This window comes from Enhydra lutris, unplaced genomic scaffold (assembly GCF_002288905.1).
Source record: "Enhydra lutris kenyoni isolate GAN:26980312 unplaced genomic scaffold, ASM228890v2 scaffoldscaffold1, whole genome shotgun sequence".
Lineage (NCBI taxonomy): Eukaryota > Metazoa > Chordata > Mammalia > Carnivora > Mustelidae > Enhydra > Enhydra lutris.
This window is the reverse complement of record NW_019154085.1, coordinates 93,985,973-94,008,645: the sequence shown is the minus strand read 5'-3', so window position 1 is coordinate 94,008,645 and position 22,673 is coordinate 93,985,973. Positions and strand designations below refer to the sequence as shown.

Sequence of the window (22,673 nt, the reverse complement as noted above, 5' to 3'; positions counted from 1 at the left end):
AGTTTTAAGATCCCCATAGAAAAAGACATCTTGAAACTGAGAACCCATGACTATCTTTACAAAGCCAGTCTTTTATGCTCTGAAACAAATCAATTTAGATAACACGCCAAAGCAGGGAAATACTGCATGTTTTAGATCTTATATAACAACAATGGGGGAAAATTTCCATTTTTCATCCTTGCCTGCTACATAGATCCACTCATAATAAGAAGTCTATAAAATTATTTTTGCTTTGTTACAGAAAATATGTATGCTAAGAGATAGTTTTTTCTATTCCCTTTTTTTTTCTATGTCTGTGTTAGGAGTGGGATGGTAGGGAGGGGGGGCTTTCATGCCTACTTCTCATTCTAAGTATTGAGAGTTCTCATAATCACAATTGCCCTGTCATTGCTTTTCTTATTTTCTGTATTCACAGGTGGATGCGAACTAATAATGATACTGTAAAATGCTAAATTGTGGGAAGGGTGGTTGATTTCTAAAGAGTTGGAGTCAATGTGCTCAGGGTCTTTGGTTTAAAGTTGTTACCCCATGTCCAAGGCTGCCAGAGATGAGGAGCAAATAGATACCTAAGATGGCATAAGCTTCTGTCATCCTTGGTCAACGTGCTAGCGGCTGCTTCAAGCCTGTTCCGGTGGTGGTAGTGTGGAGACAGTATTGGCCATGAACAGCTTCACAGAAGCTTATGTGGACACTTTCGGGCCATTTGCACCTGAAGATGTACAGTCATCAGACCTATACTTACCTCCCAGTCTCCTTGAATTTTCCCTTGGCTTCATTTAAAAAAAACAAAAACAACTTTGGCTCATCTACTGTTATTTGCGTTTCTTCCCTTTTTCCTCTCCAACCCACAATTCACTCTATTCTAGAATTCAATAGAATATATAGTAAGCCAGTAGAATATATACTAAATTTTGGGATCATAAAAGAAAAAAAAAAGCCCTGCAAATACCAGTTTCATTAAAAGTGGATTGAATCTGTAGTCATTAAATGATTATTAAAACTCCTTCTTGCTGCCTCATGCCTTAAATTCCACTATCTAATCTGTCCACTTTCATTTGAAGGAAATGGTGCATAGTCCCTGCAGATTCACTACATGAGTCAGGCTAGAACACATCACACACAAGAGCTGACTGGAATTCTTTCTTATGAAGAGGTGATATCTGAAAAAGTCCTCTACTGAATTTCACACATATCCATTTAATCAATAATGTTCCTCGGGAGCAGTAATGATGTCTCGTCTGATCTTAGTTTTCACATGCATAAAATGAGAATAGCAACCTACAAAATAGTTTTGCAAGATTTATTAATTTCGGTTAATATAAGTAAAGTGGCTGGCACCATCTTGGGAAAGGGTAGATGTTTAATTAATGCATGTGCTTTTTCCCCTTGTTGGACTATATGCTCTGTGAAGAATAGATTTATGTTTTCTGTTCCTCCTGTGGCTTCCCACAGTACATTACAGGGATCTACATATGGCAGTTAATGTTTACTGAATGATATGATCTGATTAATATGGAACTCGGTAAGTGAAGGTAAGTGGTTGGCTGGCCCCAGCCACTGTGGACTTGGCAGTCGTGTATCTTTCAGAACAGAAGCACCCGGGGGAAGCCTGATGTCAATTGCAGACATGAACATGGATGTGTGATTAAAGTTAAGCACTAACAGGAGACTCCAAGGTTTTTGTTTTATGCTGAGCTTGTGCTATGATTTGATCCTAGTTACAGTCAGGACAAGGGCAGCACAAATGAAAGACTAGAAGAATTTATTGACTAAAGAGATGTAGTCTGTAGATTTACGGTGAGATGGATGCAACTTGATTTATAGAGGAAAACTGCATATACACCTCAATGACACGAAGCTCTAGGTACCAGGACACCCGGATCCTCAGTAAAGAAGACTAAGTTTCTGAGACAGTTGTCAAACCTTATCAGTCATGGAGACCCGTGCTATGTGTTGCTCAAACAGATAAACGAAACAAGGACAAACATAAGACTGGCAGTAAGCAACATATGGACATTACATTAAGAATAGAGGTCATCCAAGTTGCATGGCAGTGAGCCCTTGGAGCTCATTGTAGTCTGATGGCCCTTGAGTGCAGTTGGAAACCTTTATGTTTCCTTTGTCTCTTCCTTCTCCCAGGAGGGGAGCTGAACACTTCTGCAGATTTTGTTGTAACTAATTGATGATACAGACTTGTAGGTATGAAGTATGGCAGAAGTCATCTATTGTCTTAATCGTCCCTGACCTTAATATTTGCAATGCCTTGATCCGTGCATGTAATCTCTGGTCAGCTGATGATGCCTTCCCCCATGTGGCTGATCATCAATGTAAGAATCGAAGAATCTTTTAAAAGGAGCTCAGGGGCACCTGGGTGGCTCAGTCGGTTAGGTGTCCCACTCTGGATTTTGGCTCAGGTCATGATCTCAGGGTTGTGAGATCGAGCCCCCTTTCTGGCTCTGTGCTGGGTATGGAGCCTGCCAAAGATTCTCTCTCTCTCCCTCTAGTCCTCCCCCTATTTTCTCCCTCTTTCTTTCTTCCTTTCTTAAAAGAGAGAGAGAGAGTGTGTGTGTGCATAGGTTAACCCTGGACCAAAAAACCCAAAAAAAGCACTTGAGACTATCCGAAATTCTTGTCCAGCCCTATAATACTCTGAAGAAGCTCGGCTCCCTCTTGTGGCCTAAAACCATGAGTCCATTCGTTCAAACCTCCTTGGCTGTGTGGTTTTACAGGAGACAGTCTTTCCCCAGCTATGCCTGGAGCTTTGTAATCTTTTCATTTCATTCCCATTGGTGGGAAAATAGGCATGGCTTTGGGAAGTCTGGGAGAACAGTATACCTGGCTTTGTGACCTCTCATGCTCCCTAACTTGTCCTTCTTCCGGCCTCTTGTGGGAAGGGGAGTAGGGGGTATCTAACTCTCATGCTGAAAATTCGGTGTTCTCATACACTCCATTTTCTTATCACAGCCTGTCAGTCTATCTCTCTTTGAACTTACCCAGAGAAATAAGTGAATAATTCCTTAAAATGTTATCACCCAAGAAGATCGGTTTCGTTAAAAATAAAAGGAACTAAAGGAATTAAACTGGTAAACAGAATCTGGTGCATTAGAGAGTGGGAGTAAAATAGGAGATCCACGCAGGCATAACCTTCAGAGGTGATATGTCATAAGGGCCAGAGATGGAAAACTCACAGACTAAAGGGTCGTATCTAGTTCTCAGTAACTTTTTTAAAGAATTTAGGCCACTTTGTTTTTTAAAGAGGTAAGTTAGTTAAACATGGAGTGCTGTCATATTAAAACAAAACACACCTTAGATTTCTATCTTCTTGGACACAAATTAGGAGCTTAGTTAACAGAGGGTCCACATTCCCTCATGGCAACAGTCCACGGAAGCTGCTTCAGAGGAAGCACACGTCCTCCACTTCGTCACCCACCTCAGCACTCCCACAGTTGTATGGTTGACTCATTTCCCTCAATTTGTACCTGCTTGACTCTTGCAACTCTGAGTTTGTGACTCTGTAAGGTCCTAGCATGTAAGACCTGTTTACATCCTTAGTATAGTAAGGCGCTGGACCTTAGTCCCACATTACATTATTTTTAACTGAATAATAGTCCAGGGACCCATGTCGAGCCAAGAGGGGGAATGCAGCCCAAAGAGGTACTGTCTTCACAGAGCAGACTGACCTGGAAATCTCAGGGAAGGAATCCAGGGAAATCTCAGGTCATGAAGCTGTGAATTTTTTAGTTACCAGGGATATGCCAAAATGGAGATGAATTTCAACTTAATGCAGAGTAACCACAATGCCAAAAACAACAGAAAAAAAATAAAATGTGGATTTATCTCTGTTGAGGCTATTTCTTTGAGTCTCCCTTTACTTCTGCTGGTTTATGGAGGCCATTGGGCATAAGCTACTTACTACTTGGTTTGATTATGTATGGCCTCTTCAAGGTTGTTAAGTCTTGGAGGACAGATTTTCTGCTCTAGTTCTTGCCCATTTTCTTTCCCTTTCTTTTCATATCCCCCTTCCATTTCCCCTAAAAGAAAACACCTTAAAATAATACACGTGTTAGAGGATGAAATAGAAGTTCCATCCTTTTCTGTCTGCTGCTGCTTTTCTTCTGTTGGATAAAGGTGGAGTCCTGTGACCCTCTTGATTTTTCCTTTTCAGGGTTTAGACTGAGACGGCGCCATGTCCTCGTGGAATCCACAGGGCCTGCAGGCTACTGCCCTCATTTGGTGGAGTCTGTTCCTTGCGAGGATCCAATGTGTTACCGGTGGCTGGCGTCTGAAGGGATCTGTATCCCTGATCATGGAAAATGTGGCCTGGGGCATCGCATCCTGAAGGCCTTCTGCCAGAATGACCGAGGTATGAGGCAAAAAAACATGGGTTGCTAAGTGATATGTGCCATATGATGTCACTGCTGTCTAACAGGTCCATCTCCTGAGGGAGAGAAACACTTAAATGTAAGTATTTACATGTAAGTCAGATGCCACATTGCTGCAAGGTAAGCTGCCTTGACTTATTAGGCCACACTCTGAAAGAAATTTGTATGATTATGCCCAGATGCTATATAGTGAACCTAGAGATTTCTCTGCAGTTTTCAATTTATCAAGACAGAGCATAGAGAATTCCTCTGAGTAGTCGTCAGCTTATCAATACAAAACAAGTTTTATTTGCCTTTTTTGAGGTCGATATGTAACACACTTTTATATATTATTAACAAATACTATACCTTGTAAAGGTTCCAGGGCTGCAATTCTTTCCAAGTTAAAGAAAAAAAATACTAAATCTTTTCATTTATATAACATTCGACCAGAATCAGTTCCAGACATAATACTGACATTTCTAAGGAACCATTTTTACATATAAATTGTCAAGATTTACAAAACTATTGAAGGTGGTGTCTTTCCTTCATTGCCAAGCTTCTCGTACAATGGGTTGTTTGAAATGAGGGGTGATTTAGAAAATATGTAAGTCACATGGAAATGAGAAAAGTGACATTTTTAAACCTTTGTCTTACAGTTTAGAAAAAAAAATCAGTCTCTTGGAAGAATATCAAGTGTGTCTATTAATCCCATTTATAATGCTCTTGGTATGTGGAATGGAATGTTTTGGCTTATGAAGTGAAGTAATCCATAGAATACAAGAAATTACAAGGTGGATTCAGAGTGGCTATTTGCTTCCAGATGGGATTGACATTCAGCAATGGTTTCCTTTTTTCCCTCCTTCCTGTACCCTTTTTTCTCTTTCTTTCACTTGCTCCATGCCTTTTCCTCCATCACTTTCTTCCTTTCTTTCCTTCCTCCCTCTTCTTTATTTCCTCCTTCTTTTTATCTGATCTTCTTACTCTTTTTTAACCACTGCCATAATTGGGCAGATACACACATTATGAAGCAATATAATCAGTTATCTCATGAAAGGTATTTGTTTAATTAAATAGAGGTCAACAACACATTATACAAAGCTACATCCTTTTTGACTGAGTAATTACAACTGATTGTGGCTTTGAGTATTACCAAATAATTTTTGAATTGTGGTAATATATGTATAATTTATTAACAGAGGCAAATAAGATCACTTTTGTACTACTTTCCTTTGAATTCAGGAAGATTAGTACAGAGGTTTGAACCTGAAGTCTAAAGTCAGCCAGGTGGGAGTTTCAAGTCTGCTACTCACCTGCTAGATGATCTCAGGAAAATTAATTAATTTGTGGAGGCATCCTTTCCCTCAGTTTGAAATGGGGGTAATAAAACCTACCTCTCACTCTCAGATTGTGAGAGCTAAATTGGTTATATAAAAGTGATTAGTGAAGTGTCTGGCACATAACCATTCAAAATAAGCTATAAGCTTATTTTACTTATAATGCACATTTATTACTGTTGCCCTGGGGGAATTGTGCAAAGAGCATTCTTACATAATATGAAGATAATAATGAGTATTAGAAAAACCACACTACTTCTTCCTCCCAACCTCCCACGGTGGAGACAAGAAGATCATTTGGTTGAGTCCCAATGACAAATGACTATCAGGCTTTGTCATCTCACAGCAGGTATTAGAGGCTTGTCATGATATATTATGTCTATAGGGCTGAGGAGTTTTTCACAATTTGTTCTGTGCCTTCTATGGTATTGCAGAGTGTTACATTGTGATCTATAATTAGAAATAAATATTCTTCCCATTTCTGGCACAGAGCTGCTAAAACTCTTGGACTTTCTGATCAATAAGAGCAATGGGAGCATCTTTGGTTATATTTAGTCTCTTGCCCTCAGTTGCTGAAATCCCTTCTGAAAAGGTAACATGGGTATGTTGTGACTCAAAAAAAAAAAAAAAAAAAAAAAAAAAAAAAAAAAAAAAAAAAAAAAGGAATGGGTGTGTTGTTATTCATAACAAGCTGGCTTCCCCCACAACAGGGTTTATGTTAATGAGGTGATTTGTGGAAAGCACCTAAGGATGGAGCTGGTTGCCAGAGAAACCAACCAAATGGAAGGTTGGTTGGAACTTTCAGTTCCAGGGAGGGAGAAGGGCTGGAGATTGAATCCAACACCAATGACCAGTGATTTAATCAATCATACAGATGTAAAGAAGCCTCCATAAAAACCCCAAAGGATTCCGGGCCTGAAGGGCTTCCAAGTTGGTGAACACGTGGAGATTTGGAGAGCATGGTGGGTAGAAACCCTGTGCCCTTTTCCCATCCTCTTCCATAAGGCATCTCTCCATAAGGCTGTTCCTGAGTTAGATCCTTTCACAATAAATTGATCATCTAGTACGCAAAACAGGTTTCCTTAATTCTGGGAGCATCTCTGGCCAATTAATCAAGCCCAAGGAGGGGATTGTGGGAACCTCTGATTTATAAGCCCATTGGTCTAAAGTGCAGGTAACCATTTTAATGGTTTAGGCTGGACTTGTGATTGGCATCCTCAGTTGGAGAGGGTTGTTGGAACCTCCGATTTATAGCTGTCTGGTTAGAAGCATAGCTCACTGTTAGGTCCCCCAATAATGGGTCCATGATCAAAGGAGCGAGACTGATAGAAAGCGAAGGTCAAGCAAAGTTTTATTTTGCGCCAAGCATCGTGAATCAAACTGACCAGTCGGGGCCATCTCTTACAAAGAGGCAACCCTTCCCTGTCTTGCCGACTAACTTTTAAAGGTCAAAGGCCATGTGGTTGAGCCTGGCCACGCACAGGTGGCAAAAGAGATTGTAACACACAGAGAAAGTTGCATAGTCATGCTAGGTCACACACGAATGACAAATTGAATTACAATTTACCCTATAGTAGCTATTTGAACTAGCCTATCACCTTGGTCAGAATTGGCGTCCAAAAGGCGCCCAAAAGGCGCCCAAAAGGCGGGGCCCACACTCATTGGTAGCTAGGGAGACAGTACGCGGGCCCCACTGATTGGCTCTCTCCACTTGGCCTGACCCACCCTTGTATTTGGGCTTTGTTACCTGGGACTAGTTTCCCAGACTTGCTTTTGAGTATGTTCCCTGAGTGGGGGGCAGGGACAGTTTAAGTTTTACTGCATAAACAACAAAATCACTGTTTAACTGGATGGAATCGCTCTGGCTAAATAGGCCCTTACACTTACCTGGGCTTGCAATTGGACTCTGAAGTGGAGGCAGACTTCTAGGACTGAGCCTTTTACCTGTGGAATTAGATGCTACTTCTAGGTAGTGTCAGGACTGAGTTGAATATTAGGACACCCAGCTTTTGTTGGAGGGTTCTGTGGTGTGGTGTGGGGAAACTGCCCCTCCTCCCCCCACACCCACTTCCTCAGCCACTGAAAATGGATGTAGCCTCCTTTTTTTGGAGGTATCAATTTTACCATTGTAGAGCACTTTTAGAGGTTTTTTTTTTTTTTTGTTATTGTTGTTTTTTTCTTATTCCTGTGAAAGGACAAATTTTCAACATTGACCTACACTCTCAATTTCTGTGGGGAGAAATAGAAATTACTAATGGTTCATATCAGTCCCATGAAGTCTTTGTGATTTGTACATACCTGATTGGCTCCCTAATCATTTGTGGGTATCAGCCATGTCATACTTACGAGAACATGCTGGCCTCCTGGTAGCTGAAGCAGTCTTTTGTCTGGTGAGAAATTGAAAATGTAGTCTGGGTACACATTTTGCAGTTCAGCTTCTGTGAAGTTCTGGATGATTAATGATAGAAGTTTAGCAAAGTGCTCCTCTTTGACTCTCCACATATTATCATAGTCTTTCCATACCTACGGGAATTGACAGAACTGTTGACACTCATTTAAATGCTTAGAGAGAAAGAAAAAGGTTGAGATATATTTAATATTTTTAATATTATTTAATATCTATTTAATAACTCATCTGTGATTTTTTTCTTGTAACATTTGACAGTTTTCTTTTAATCACCCTGAATTTATTGTTTTATATGCCCTTTATTTCAGAATTTATTTAGAGTTAAATGGGTAAGATGAAAAGAAATATCTTCATTTTGGTTGAAGAAAATAAAAATGAAAACTCAATCAGGATAGAAGCCTGCTAATTTGCAAGGGTCACTTACTTAATTTTATATAGATATGTAATAACATGTTATATATATACATACACATACATACGCAGACATACATGTATGTATATAAATTACTCAGCATCCCTGCAGAATATCTACATCCCATTCAAGCCAAGAGATTTCCACATAGCCATGATCAGGATTCTGGAAGACTCTTAACAGTGTCTTATTGGGGATTTGTGCTGCTAGTCAGACATATTTCTCTTTCTCAGAAGTCTAAATCATTAGCTTAATGATTTAATTTATTAGTTTAAATCAACAATTTAATTTAAATCAACAAAATTTAAAATGATTTAAAATTTTGTTTTAAATTTAAATTTAAAATTTGATTTAAAATTTTGAAAATACACAATCTCTGTCACACTGAAACCAGTAAGTAACTGGAAATAGCAATTTGAGATATGAAAAGCTTTTTGGATTTAAGAATTATAGTCAAAAGATACAAATAATCATTTATGAATTTTTAAAGCTCTCTGTGCGGGAGGTATGATTTGACTCATTCTTTACTTTGATTTATTAGTGATACTATCCAGTCTTATAAAAGTTCCTGTGTCTTACCTGGCTTGTGATTGTAGCAAACAACGGGTTAGTAATACTCATTTTTAGGAAGAAAATTGTATAACAGATTACATGAATGAGGATTCTGATTTGGAATCTGATTTCTAACACTTGGAGTGGTCAGTGAGCTTTGATTTCCTTCCTCTGAACAACATCTTATTTACTCTTCTGGGTCAATAGAAGTCTACTGAGTATAGAATATACATAGGTTTTTCTTGTTTCATTGACAAGCAGGTTTCCTCCATGTTGAAGAGGGCATTTGAAGGTAAATGGAGTGTGATGCTGACCGCATACCCAAGCCATTCCTCCTTTAGATTATCAAGTGAATTCACTGTGTCTTAAACTTTGTTTCTCAAACTAATTCATTGTTGCCATGTTTCATTGGCAGTTGGTAAAAGTTTACCACTATGTAACATCTTCCCAGAGCAGGCTGGGAAAATTCCCATAAAGCCAGGGCAGTGAATAGCATATTACTAGTACTTCAAAGTGACCCCTATTCATCATTTTTCAAGTATCCATAATGCAAAGTGGACAGATGACACTGTGGGACCATTGGATAAACACCAGGCTGTTTATTGGGGCAGTCAGATTGTGAGTACTCACCACCTGCTTTGCTCCATAATTTGCTGGCTAGGTTATGTTGAGAGAAAAAAAAAAAAGAGTCTGTATATTTCAGCAAATGTCTTTGTTCAGAGGTAACGCAGTGTACATTCTGTACTTAGAAAAAGCAAATACCTATGTTGGTGTAATGCAGAGTAGAATACATTGAGATGAACAAAGTTCATGTGTTGACAGGTACATGGAACTAGGGTTCTCCAGTGTTACTAGAATGCCCCCTTGCACACAGGGATACTTATTTTTCAGTTGCATTAGATTTTATCCATGCAAATATTTTCCTTATATGGTGTACATATTTGCATAGAAAACTTGAGGGAAGATTTCCCATCATTAAGGTTACTTTGCTTTTCATTTCAGAGGTATTTTTCTTGTGACTTTTTGCCTTGTATCATTAACCTTGAACAATCCAAAAATGTGATATTTAATCTTGGATAAAATGATATATTCTTATAAGCATGTGCTTGTAAGTACTCATAGGAAGACTTTAATTGGTAGAGAGCATGTTAAAGCAATCATTTAACTGAGGCTGATTAAAATTTTTCTAGTATATTTCATTATATGATTGGAATGAAAGTTTTGTTTTATTTATTTATTTTTATCTTTAATTTTTAAGAAATGTCCTTTAGGTCATTTTGAGAAGATCAAACACCATTCAGATAAGTTATTTATTGGAATATTTTGTGAATTGCCAGAGTTCTAAATAGAACCCCTAAGTCGTATTTTCTAAACTTTGATCATGCTCTATCTCATTTTGGTCAACAAGTGCTGCTTTACTTCTTTTCTATATTTTTTCCTTTTCTTACAAGACTTTTTAAGTGCTATTTCAGCCCAATATTTATTTTCTTATATTTCAGGAATAAATATTGGTGAGGTATTTCTTTGCCACACAAGTATAATCTGTGGTAAATTGTCCTGTTAAACAGACTCTACAAATTAAAACCACCATAGAGAATACAGAGCCTCAAAATAAACTTCAAATAAAAATTTTCTGAAACTTTTGAACAATGTCACTTGGTGGACATAACGATGTAGTTGATTAAGATGTGCGGGTTTTTTGTTTGTTTGTTTGTTTTGTTTTTTGTTGTTGTTTTTTTTAAGATTTTATCTATTTAGTTGACACACAGAGAGAGAGAGTACAGCAGGGGGAGCAGCAGGCAGAGAGTCAGTCTCCGGAGAAGCAGGCTCACCCTGAGCAGGGAGCCCAATGCAGGACTTGATCCCTGGACCTTGGGATCATGACCTGAGCAAAAGGGAGATGCTTAAAGACTGAGCCACCCAGATACCCCAAGATGTGTATTTTGGAAGGGATAGTATGAATTGGATTTTTTTTTTAAGTTACCAGAATGTAACTGTTATTTTATATTCTTTTTATACTGATAATTTTTTGTTTATATTGAAGAAGAAACACACACACAGACACACTCACATACATACTTAACTTTACATAAAGTTTTGGAATTTTAAAACTGTATTGCCAGGAGTTCAGAGGGGTCGAAGGAGAGGGGAATAAATATAGACATGCATTTTTTTTTTTTTTAAAGATTTTGTTTATTTATTTGTCAGAGAGAGAGAGCAAGCACAGGCAGACAGAGTGGCAGGCAGAGGCAGAGGGAGAAGCAGGCTCCCCGCCGAGCAAGCAGCCCGATGCGGGACTCGATCCCAGGATGCTGGGATCATGACCCGAGCCGAAGGCAGCTGCTTAACCAACTGAGCCACCCAGGCGTCCCTAGACATGCATTTTGTATTAGCAGTGTAAATCCAGAGACGGAGTTTTTGAAATAGTCAGACATAGCATGTACTGTTTTTTCCTGCTCAGATCTGCTGGGCCATATACCATTGCTGTGTATATCAGCCCCCAAATTCCAGCTGACATTACCTGGCTCTCTTTGGCTGAGGAATTTCTCTGCCCACATATGCCATCAGAAGTGCCAGGGAATTAACAATCCCAGGGAGCGGACTTCAACCAATGATTGAAGGTTGTATAAATACCAGCTTCCTTTCCCCTCAGGTGGGGTCCCCTTGAGATGCCTGTTCTGGCTGTTTCCTAGTGAGAGGAAGCAACACCTACTCATCCTGGAGACTGATTTGATCACATGCCCTCTCATCCTCTCTCAGGCTCCTTCTCTTTCTGTCTCATCCCCAATTCTTGCACTGATTCTCTGGAATTACACCCCAATTACACCCAATACTTGCTTAAGAAGCTTTGTCGCAGGGTTTGGTTGTGGTATGCCTCAAACTGAGACAGAGATGCCTGCAAAGGTATTTCATAGATCCATTCCTGTAGAAGAAATAGGATCCAATTTTAGCCATACCATATTGATGATAACATTTAAAGAAACAGATTCTAAGGAAGAAATGAGATGAGCTCGATACTTTGAACAACCCTCACCATTTTTTTTTTTTTTTAAAGATTTTATTTTAGAAAAAGGGTTGGGGGTAGCAGAGGAAGAGGGACAAGCAGACTCCATGCTGAGCATAGAGCCTGACTCAGGGCTTGATCCAGTCCCACCAGCCTGAGATCATGACCTGAGCTGAAACCAAGAGTTGGATGCTTAACCAACTGAGCCACCCAGGCACTCCTGAACAACCCTCACTATTTACAATTATTTGGTAATACCAGATAGCTTCAATAGAATGCTTCTGTCCTCCCATGTGAAAGCATTAAAAAAAACATTATTGAGTCCCATTTCTTTCCCAGTTAGGCAGTGCTGGTAACTTATACCATCCTCCTGAGTCTTGTTTTCCCACAGTTGAGCTATTTTATGATTGGGGGGGGGAGGGCTAGCTATTTTTTATTTTGTAATGGATTCCACCAATACTGGAATTTTTTTTTATTTTATTTTTTATAAACATATATTTTTATCCCCAGGGGTACAGGTCTGTGAATCGCCAGGTTTACACACTTCACAGCACTCACCATAGCACATACCCTCCCCAATGTCCATAACCACCCCCCTTCCAACCCCCCTCCCCCCATCAACCCTCAGTTTGTTTTGTGAGATTAAGAGTCACTTAGGGTTTGTCTCCCTCCCAATCCCATCTTGTTTCATTTACTCTTCTCCTACCCCCTTAACCCCCCATGTTGCATCTCCTCTCCCTCATATCAGGGAGATCATATGATAGTTGTCTTTCTCCGATTGACTTATTTTGCTAAGCATGATACCCTCTAGTTCCATCCACGTCGTCGCAAATGGCAAGATTTCATTTCTTTTGATGGCTGCATAGTATTCCATTGTGTATATATACCACATCTTCTTTATCCATTCATCTGTGAATGGACATCTAGGTTCTTTCCATAGTTTGGCTATTGTAGACATTGCTGCTATAAACATTCGGGGGCACGTGCCCCTTCGGATCACTATGTTTGTATCTTTAGGGTAAATACCCAGCAGTGCAATTGCTGGGTCATGGGGTAGTTCTATTTTCAACTTTTTGAGGAACCTCCATGCTATTTTCCAGAGTGGTTGCACCAGCTTGCATTCCCACCAACAGTGTAGGAGGGTTCCCCTTTCTCCGCATCCTCGCCAGCATCTGTCATTTCCTGACTTGTTCATTTTAGCCATTCTGACTGGTGTGAGGTGATATCTCATTGTGGTTTTGATTTGTATTTCCCTGATGCCGAGTGATGTGGAGCACTTTTTCATGTGTCTGTTGGCCATCTGGATGTCTTCTTTGCAGAAATGTCTGTTCATGTCCTCTGCCCATTTCTTGATTGGATTATTTGTTCTTTGGGTGTTGAGTTTGCTAAGTTCTTTAGAGATTTTGGACACTAGCCCTTTATCTGATATGTCCTTTGCAAATATCTTCTCCCATTCTGTCAGTTGTCTTTTGGTTTTGTTAACTGTTTCCTTTGCTGTGCAAAAGCTTTTGATCTTGATGAAATCCCAATAGTTCATTTTTGCCCTTGCTTCCCTTGCCTTTGACGATGTTCCTAGGAAGACGTCGCTACGGCTGAGGTCGAAGATGTTGCTGCCTGTGTTCTCCTCAAGGAGTTGGATGGATTCCTTTCTCACATTGAGGTCCTTCATCCATTTTGAGTCTATTTTCGTGAGTGGTGTAAGGAAATGATCCAGTTTCATTTTTCTGCATGTGGCGGTCCAATTTTCCCAACACCATTTATTGAAGAGGCTGTCTTTTTTCCATTGGACATTCTTTCCTGCTTTGTCGAAGATTAGTTGACCATAGAGTTGAGGGTCTATTTCTGGGCTCTCTATTCTGTTCCATTGATCTATGTGTTTGTTTTTGTGCCAGTACCGTGCTGTCTTGATGATGACAGCTTGTAATAGAGCTTGAAGTCCGGAATTGTGATGCCACCAACTTCGGCTTTCTTTTTCAAAATTCCTTTGGTTATTCGAGGTCTTTTCTGGTTCCATTTAAATTTTAGGATTATTTGTTCCATTTCTTTGAAAAAAATGGATGGTACTTTGATAGGAATTGCATTAAATGTGTAGATTGCTTTAGGTAGCATAGACATTTTCACAATATTTATTCTTCCAACCCAGGAGCATGGAACATTTTTCCATTTCTTTGTGTCTTCCTCAATTTCTTTCATGAGTACTTTATAGTTTTCTGAGTATAGATTCTTAGCCTCTTTGGTTAAGTTTATTCCTAGGTATCCTATAGTTTTGGGTACAATTATAAATGGGATTGACTCCTTAATTTATCTTTCTTCTGTCTTGTTGTTGGTATAGAGAATGCAATTGACTTCTGTGCATTGATTTTATATCCTGACACTTTACTGAATTCCTGTACAAGTTCTAGCAGTTTTGGAGTGGAGTCTTTTGGGTTTTCCACATATAGAATCATATCATCTGCGAAGAGTGATAGTTTGACTTCTTCTTTGCCGATTTGGATGCCTTTAATTTCCTTTTGTTGTCTGATTGCTGAGGCTAGGACTTCTAGTACTATGTTGAATAGCAGTGGTGATAACGGACATCCCTGCCGTGTTCCTGACCTTAGCGGAAAAGCTTTCAGTTTTTCTCCATTGAGAATGATATTTGCGGTGGGTTTTTCATAGATGGCTTTAATAATATTGAGGTATGTGCCCTCTATCCCTACACTTTGAAGAGTTTTGATCAGGAAGGGATGCTGTACTTTGTCAAATGCTTTTTCAGCATCTATGGAGAGTATCATATGGTTCTTGTTCTTTCTTTTATTAATGTATTGTATCACATTGATTGATTTGCGGATGTTGAACCAACCTTGCAGCCCTGGAATAAATCCCACTTGGTCGTGGTGAATAATCCTTTTAATGTACTGTTGTATCCTATTGGCTAGTATTTTAGTGAGAATTTTTGCATCAGTGTTCATCAAGGATATTGGTCAGTAGTTCTCTTTTTTGATGGGATCCTTGTCTGGTTTTGGGATCAAGGTGATGCTGGCCTCATAAAATGAGTTTGGAAGTTTTCCTTCCATTTCTATTTTTTTGGAATAGTTTCAGGAGAATAGGCATTAGTTCTTCTTTAAATGTTTGGTAGAATTCCCCCGGGAAGCCATCTGGCCCTGGGCTTTTGTTTGTTTGGAGATTTTTGATGACTGTTTCAATCTCCTCACTGGTTATGGGTCTGTTCTATTTCTTCCTGGTTCAGTTGTGGTAGTTTATATGTCTTTAGGAATGCATCCATTTCTTCCAGATTGTCAAATTTGTTGGCGTAGAGTTGCTCATAGTATGTTCTTATAATTGTCTGTATTTCTTTGGTGTTCGTTGTGATCTCTCCTCTTTCATTCATGTTTTGATTTATTTGGGTCCTTTCTCTTTTCTTTTTGTAAGTCTGGCCAGGGGGTTATCGATCTTATTAATTCTTTCAAAGAACCAGCTCCTAGTTTCGTTGATTTGCTCTATTGTTTTTTTGGTTTCTATTTCATTGATTTCTGCTCTGATCTTTATGATTTCTCTTCTCCTGCTGGGTTTAGGGTTTCTTTCTTCTTCTTTCTCCAGCTCCTTTAGGTGTAGGTTTAGGTTGTGTACCTGAGACCTTTCTTCTTTCTTGAGAAAGGCTTGTACCGCTATATATTTTCCTCTCAGGACTGCCTTTGTTGTGTCCCACAGATTTTGAACTGTTGTGTTTTCATTATCATTTGTTTCCATGAATTTTTTCAATTCTTCTTTAATTTCCTGGTTGACCCATTCATTCTTTAGAAGGGTGCTGATTAGTCTCCATGTATTTGGGTTCTTTCCAAATTTCCTCTTGTGATTGAATTCTAGCTTCAGAGCATTGTGGTCTGAAAATATGCAGGGAATGATTCCAATCTTTTGATAACGGTTGAGACCTGATTTAGGACCGAGAATATGATCTATTCTGGAGAATGTTCCATGTGCACTAGAGAAGAATGTGTATTCTGTTGCTTTGGGATGAAATGTTCTGAATAGATCTGTGATGTCCATCTGGTCCAGTGTGTCATTTAAGGCCTTTATTTCCTTGTTGATCTTTTGCTTGGATGATCTGTCCATTTCAGGGAGGGGAGTGTTAAAGTCCCCTACTATTATTGTATGATTGTTGATGTGTTTCTTTGATTTTGTTATTAATTGGTATATATAGTTGGCTGCTCCCATGTTAGGGGTGTAGATATTTAAAATTGTTAAATCTTTTTGTTGGACAGATCCTTTGAGTACGATATAGCGTCCTTCCTCATCTCTTATTATAGTCTTTGGCTTAAAATCTAATTGATCTGATACAAGGTTTGCCACTCCTGCTTTCTTCTGATGTCCATTAGCATGGTAAATTCTTTTCCACCCCCTCACTTTAAATCTGGAGGTGTCTTCGGGTTTAAAACGAGTTTCTTGTAGGCAACATATAGATGGGTTTTGTTATTTTATCCATTCTGATACCCTGTGTGTTTTGATTGGGGCATTTAGCCCATTAACATTCAGGGTAACTACTGAGAGATCTGAATTTAGTGCCATTGTATTGCCTGTAAGGTGACTGTTATTGTATATTGTCTCTGTTCCTTTCTGATCTACTACTTTTATGGTCTCTCTTTGTTTAGAGGACTCCTTTCAGTATTTCCTGTAGAGCTGGTTTGTTGTTTGCAAATTCTTTCAGTTTTTGTTTGTCCTGGAAGCTTTTAATCTCTCCTTCTATTTTCAATGATAGCCTAGCTGGATATAGTATTCTTGGCTACATGTTTTTCTCGTTTAGTGCTCTGAATATATCATGCCAGCTCTTTCTGGCCTGCCAGGTCTCTGTGGATAAGTCTGCTGCCAGTCTAATATTTTTACCATTGTATGTTACAGACTTCTTTTCCCAGGCCGCTTTCAGCATTTTCTCTTTGTCACTAAGACTTGTAAATTTTACTATTAGATGACGGGGTGTGGGCCTATTCTTATTGATTTTGACGGGGGTTCTCTGAACCTCCTGGATTTTGATGCTTGTTCCCTTTGCCATATTGGGGAAATTCTCTCCAATAATTCTCTCCAATATACGTTCTGCTCCCCTCTCTCTTTCTTCTTCTTCTGGAATCCCAATTATTCTAATGTTGTTTCGTCTTATGGTGTCACTTATCTCTCGAATTCTCCCCTCGTGGTCCAGTAGCTGTGTGTCCCTCTTTTGCTCAGCTTCTTTATTCTCTGTCATTTGGTCTTCTATATCGCTAATTCTTTCTTCTGCCTCATTTATCCTAGCAGTGAGAGCCTCCATTTTTGATTGCACCTCATTAATAGCTTTTTTTGATTTCAACTTGGTTAGATTTTGTTCTTTTATTGCTCCAGAAAGGGCTTTTATATCTCCCGAGAGGGTTTCTCTAATATCTTCCATGCCTTTTTCAAGCCTGGCTAGAACCTTGAGAATCGTCATTCTGAGCTCTAGATCTGACATATTACCAATGTCTGTATTGATTAGGTCCCTAGACTTTGGTACTGCCTCTTGTTCTTTTTTTTTGTGTTGAATTTTTCCACCTTGTCATTTTGTCCAGATAAGAGTATATGAAGGAGCAAGTAAAATACTAAAAGGGTGGCAACTACCCTGGGAAAATATGCTTTAACCAAATCAGAAGAGATCCCAAATCGTGAGGGGGGTGAAAGGGGATAAAAAGAGGTTCAGAAAAAAAAAAAAAAAAGAAAAGAAACAATTAAAAAAAGAAAACAAATAAAGAAAAAATATAAAAAAGAATAAAAATATATATATATATTAGATAAACTAGTTAAAAAACATTAAAAAAGAAAAGGGTAAAAGTTAAAAAAATTTAGCAGAAGAAGAAAAAAAAATTGAAAAAGAAAAAAAAATTAAAATAACTGCAAGGCTAAAGAATCATGGGGAGAAAGCCATGAGTTCCGTGCTTTGCTTTCTCCTCCTCTGGAATTCCGCTGCTCTCCTTGGTATTGAAACTGCACTCCTTGGTAGGTGAACTTGGTCCTGGCTGGGTTTCTTGTTGATCTTCTGGGGGAGGGGCCTGTTGTAGTGATTCTCAAGTGTCTTTGCCCCAGGCGGAATTGCACAGCCCTTACCAGGGGCCGGGCTGAGTAATCCGCTGGGGTTTGCTTTCGGGAGCTTTTGTTCCCGAGCACTTTCTGTAGAGTTCCGGAGGACGGGAATGAAGATCGCGGCCTCCCAGTCTCTGGCCCTGAGGAGCCGAGAGCTCGGGGCCCCACTCCTCAGTGCGCCCTCAGAGAACAGCGACCAATTACTCCCGTCACCCTGGCCTCGAGCCCCGCTCCGAGCTGACCGAGCCTGCGACCGGTTCAAGGTAACCCGGAGCTTAGAGCTCACTCCTCAGCTCTGTCTCTGTAGTCGGCTTCCCCGTTCTAATACCTGTAAGCTCTGCGACCCTCAGACACCCCCGATCCTTCTCTGACCCTGCGGGACCTGAGGCCAAGCTGACCCCGCGTGGGCTTCACCCTGGTTAAGCCTCTGGAGCGATGTCCCTCAGTGGAACAGACTTTTAAAAGTCCTGATTTTGTGCCCCGCTGCTTGCCGGGAGCCGGCCCCTCCCCCCGCAGTCTATCTTCCTGTCGCTTTGGATTCACTTCTCCGCCAGTCCTACCTTTCAGAAAGTGGTTGATTTTCTGTTTTTAGAATTGCTGTTCTTCATCTCTTCGATCTCCCGTTGGATTTGTAGGTGTTTGCAATCTTTAGATAAGTTATCTAGCTGATCTCCTGCTATCTGAAGTAGTCTCAGCCTGCTACTTCCTGTACTATACTGGAATATTTCTGAATAAGAACAAGGAAAAAGAAAAAAAGACTTCTTTTGAATGTTAAAGGAATTATTTGTGTAGGAACATTGGGTCTGAAGTGTTTGGGGAACATGTTCTGTATCCCCTGTTGTAGATCAGTCATTCAAAAACTACAGTGTTAAAATCACCTGTCGGGTTATAAAAACACTAGTCATCAGAGAAATGTGAATCAAAACCACAATACATTTTCTCCTTACACCTATCAGCATGGCTACTCACAAAAAGACAAGAAATAACAAGTGCTGGTTAGGATTTGGAGAAAAGAAAATCCTTGTGCACTGCTGGTGAGAATGTAAAGTGGTACAGCCACTGTGGAAAACAGTATGGAGTTCCTCAAAAAATTAAAAAAATTGAAATACAATGGGATTCTGTTTCTATTTCTATTACTGGATTTTATCCATTGAAAACAAAGACCTTAATTTGAAAAGACATATGGATCTCTATGTTTATGGCTGCATTATTTATAATAGCCTAGACATGGAAGCTTCCCAAGCATCCGTCAATAGATGAATGGATAAAGATGTGGCGTATATGTCCAATAGATTATTACTTAACTATAAAGAAGAATGAGATCTTGCCATTTGCAGCAGCATGGGTGAACCTATTATGTTAAGCAAAGTAAGTGAGACAGAGAAAGACAAATATCTTATTAGTTAACTCATATGTGGAATAAAAGAAAGAAACAAACAGAAATAGACTTATAAATACTGAGAACAAACTGACAGTTGCCAGAGGGGAAAGGGTAGAAGTATGGTGAAATGGGTGAAGGGGAGTGGGAAGCAGAGGCTTCCAGTTATGGAATGAATAAGTCATGGGGAAGAAAGGTACAGCATAGGGAATATCGTCAGTGGTATTTTAATGGTGTTGTATGATAACCAATTTTAGTTACACTTGTGATTAGTATAGCATAGCGATGAGCGTAGCATAACTAATAGACTGATCAAATCATTATATTGTACACCTGAAACTGATGTAACATTATGTATCACCTGTGCTTCAATTAAAACCACACACACACACATACACACAAATGGAATGGCCTCCCCTCCAGCGTTTCTGATTCAGTAGGTCTGGAATGAGGCTCGAAGATTTGTATTTCTGACAAGTTCCCAGGTGATGCTGATGGTGCTCATGTAGGGACCACATTTTGAGGGACACTGTTCTAGGCAGAAGGGGGCTTATTGTCAGCCTCACAATGTTAGTATATAACAGAAGTACACTACTGCAGTGACAGACGTATCTTATATGTAGAATCAACAGTATTGATTCTAATCTGTTGTTTCTTGTTTCCTGCTGGGGAAGTTATTCTTGAAATCTATGAAATATATTACTGTCTTTCCAGAAGCAAGCAGTGAGTAAATATTCTTTTATTTCTTTATTGTTACCTAGATGGATTACTAAAAGATCAAATAGTGGAAAGCAGTAGTGTACTCTTGCAGAAACAGAAGACACACAATATGTGAGATGAGTTATTTAGGTTTAGAAGAGAGAATTTTCTTTTTCAGCAGCCTATCTTTTTCAGACCACCAACTGGTAGCATTTTCGTGTCAGTGTCCTTAACGAGGGAAGTGTGGTGATGACAAATACGTTGTATTAAATTTTGAAATGAACCTGACTTTGCAGTTGGAAGTGCCAATAAGATCAGGCTGCTATTCACGCTACAGGAATCAGACTGCAAAGGAGATTAAATTTGAGAGTTCCCATAGCCAAGTTCTGCATTCTCTTTCATTTAGATGTTCTGCAGCGAAATTAAAGGTGAAATTTTAATAATGCTTGGCAATGAGGGAATCCAAAAGGGAAAAATAGAGACTCATTCTAATCAGTTTCACCATCCGTGTTTGACAGGAAGGTGGGGAGTAGATGTAAATGGTGAATCAATTTAAATGCTAAAGAGAGAGGAACTGCAATGCAGTTTCAATGTATTTACTGTACATTGTCATTAAACAGGTATTATATTTTGAATTACTTCCTCTTTCCACCCTGTTACATACCTAGACATTTAAGATAGCTTTTGTCTTGTTTCTCTCTTACCAAGATTCCTAAGGAATGACTGTATTAACATCACTACCTCATTAATTATAGTCTGATTTTTCCAGATTTTGTCATTTGGAAATACCTTAAAGGAAATTGGTTCCTGAGTGTGCCTGTGTGTCTCATAGAAAGGCTGTCTTCTTTTTCTATCTCTTCTGAAATTCTCACTGGGCTGTCTACTTTCTGTTCCCAGTCCATACCATTCGAAAAGCAAAACAACCATAGCTTGTACTGAAACCTCAAAATGTAGTTCATATGATTAAATGGTTAATCTGACTTCCAGTGGGAATTAATGGCAGATTGTCACCCTGGCCATTACTTTGAATGTTCTGTGCATGCTCTGAGTTTCCCTATTCCACTGTGCATTCCACTGGTGTTACTAACAGGGACTAGTTAGCAATAGTGGCAGCGATATAAGTCTGTTTTCTCATTTTGAAATGCTTTTTAAAGTGTCATTTGGCTGATTCATATGGCCTTTGGCTGGTAACTCCTGATATAGCATCTCCCCACTTATCATTCTTATGTAGACATAGGAAAAGTAAGGAATATGGATTAAAACATATTCCTCATCTGATGGACAAATTTTCACTGATAGGATAGCCAATATGACCAGACTGGGAATGTAGTTGGAGGCTTACCTGTGCTGTACTCATTTGAGTATTTTCAGGAAAATATAATGAAATAAATCTATCCCTGAAAAGCCTACCGTCCCACCCAAAATCTATTAGAAGAAAGTTTTATTTAGGCTAGAAGAAAATTTTACTCAGACTTTATAGTTAAGAATTTTTTTTATTTTCTAAATTAAAATAGTTTGTACATATACTGTGTCTAAGTGATTAATGAACCAAAGTTAACAATTTATAGTGTGTAACCCTTTCAGTTGTGCTGTTCATTTCATATTTACCAAGTTGAGTGTCTGCTATGCCCAAACAACTCCATTTTCCATGGAGACCTACCTAAGAAGTAGAAATCAAAATTTTTAGAGAAATAATATATTTTATTTCAAAGAAACATAAACTAAAGGGAAAAAAAGGTGTCGAATGTTAATTTATGGATATCTTAAGACCATAATACTTTTCTTACCCCAGAGGTGGATTTCAGTCCACAAACATGTAGGAAATCCATAGCTCACACGAAGTGCTACTTTTACCTCTGTTACTTCTGTGGTAATTGACCTCTAATCATGTTGTTCCCCTGCCTGAGATGCTCATCCTCTTCTTGCTTTGGCCAATCTCATCCTTTGAAACTTGGATTAATGTCCTTTAAAAAACCATCCCTTCACTACCCCCCGCCCCACCTAAGCTGGACTAAACTGTCAAATAAACATCACAGTTACCACCCACCTTAGATTATTTGTCATAGTTATGATAATTCATGACAGATGACCATTTCAGAAATGTGCCAGGTTGAGTCCATCTGAACCATTGAGATGTGAGAAAAGGGACATGAAAAAGGAAGGGTCTTGTTTCAGTCGCTGCCATGATCCATCCTAAGATCTATAGATTTTGTGACTTATGGATGAAAGCTTTGCTGTGTGCAGTAGGGCAGAGATAAAAAGACATGCTCTCTCCTGGAAGACATCGTTGAACCTGTGAGTCAGCGTTCTGAGCACTGGCTATTATATAAGACCATAGATTTCCTTATTGTAAAAGCCAGCTTCTATCAGAGTTTATATCAGCTGCTGTAGAAGTCATTCTAATTGATGGGGCGCCTGTCTTCTACGTTCTCATAACACTTTGTGGTTCAGTTATTAATGTCT

At 39.2% G+C, this 22,673-nt stretch overlaps 1 protein-coding gene across 1 annotated transcript in view; it reads left to right on the top strand.

Moving 5' to 3' along the window:
- Positions 1–22,673, top strand: part of LOC111145030 (thrombospondin type 1 domain containing 7B) — a 724,800-nt gene that overhangs the window by 254,585 nt on the left and 447,542 nt on the right. Inside the window, exon 6 of the mRNA XM_022499648.1 lies at positions 4,166–4,363. Coding sequence (XP_022355356.1) covers positions 4,166–4,363 — 198 coding nt within the window. The remainder of the gene's footprint in view (positions 1–4,165; positions 4,364–22,673) is intronic.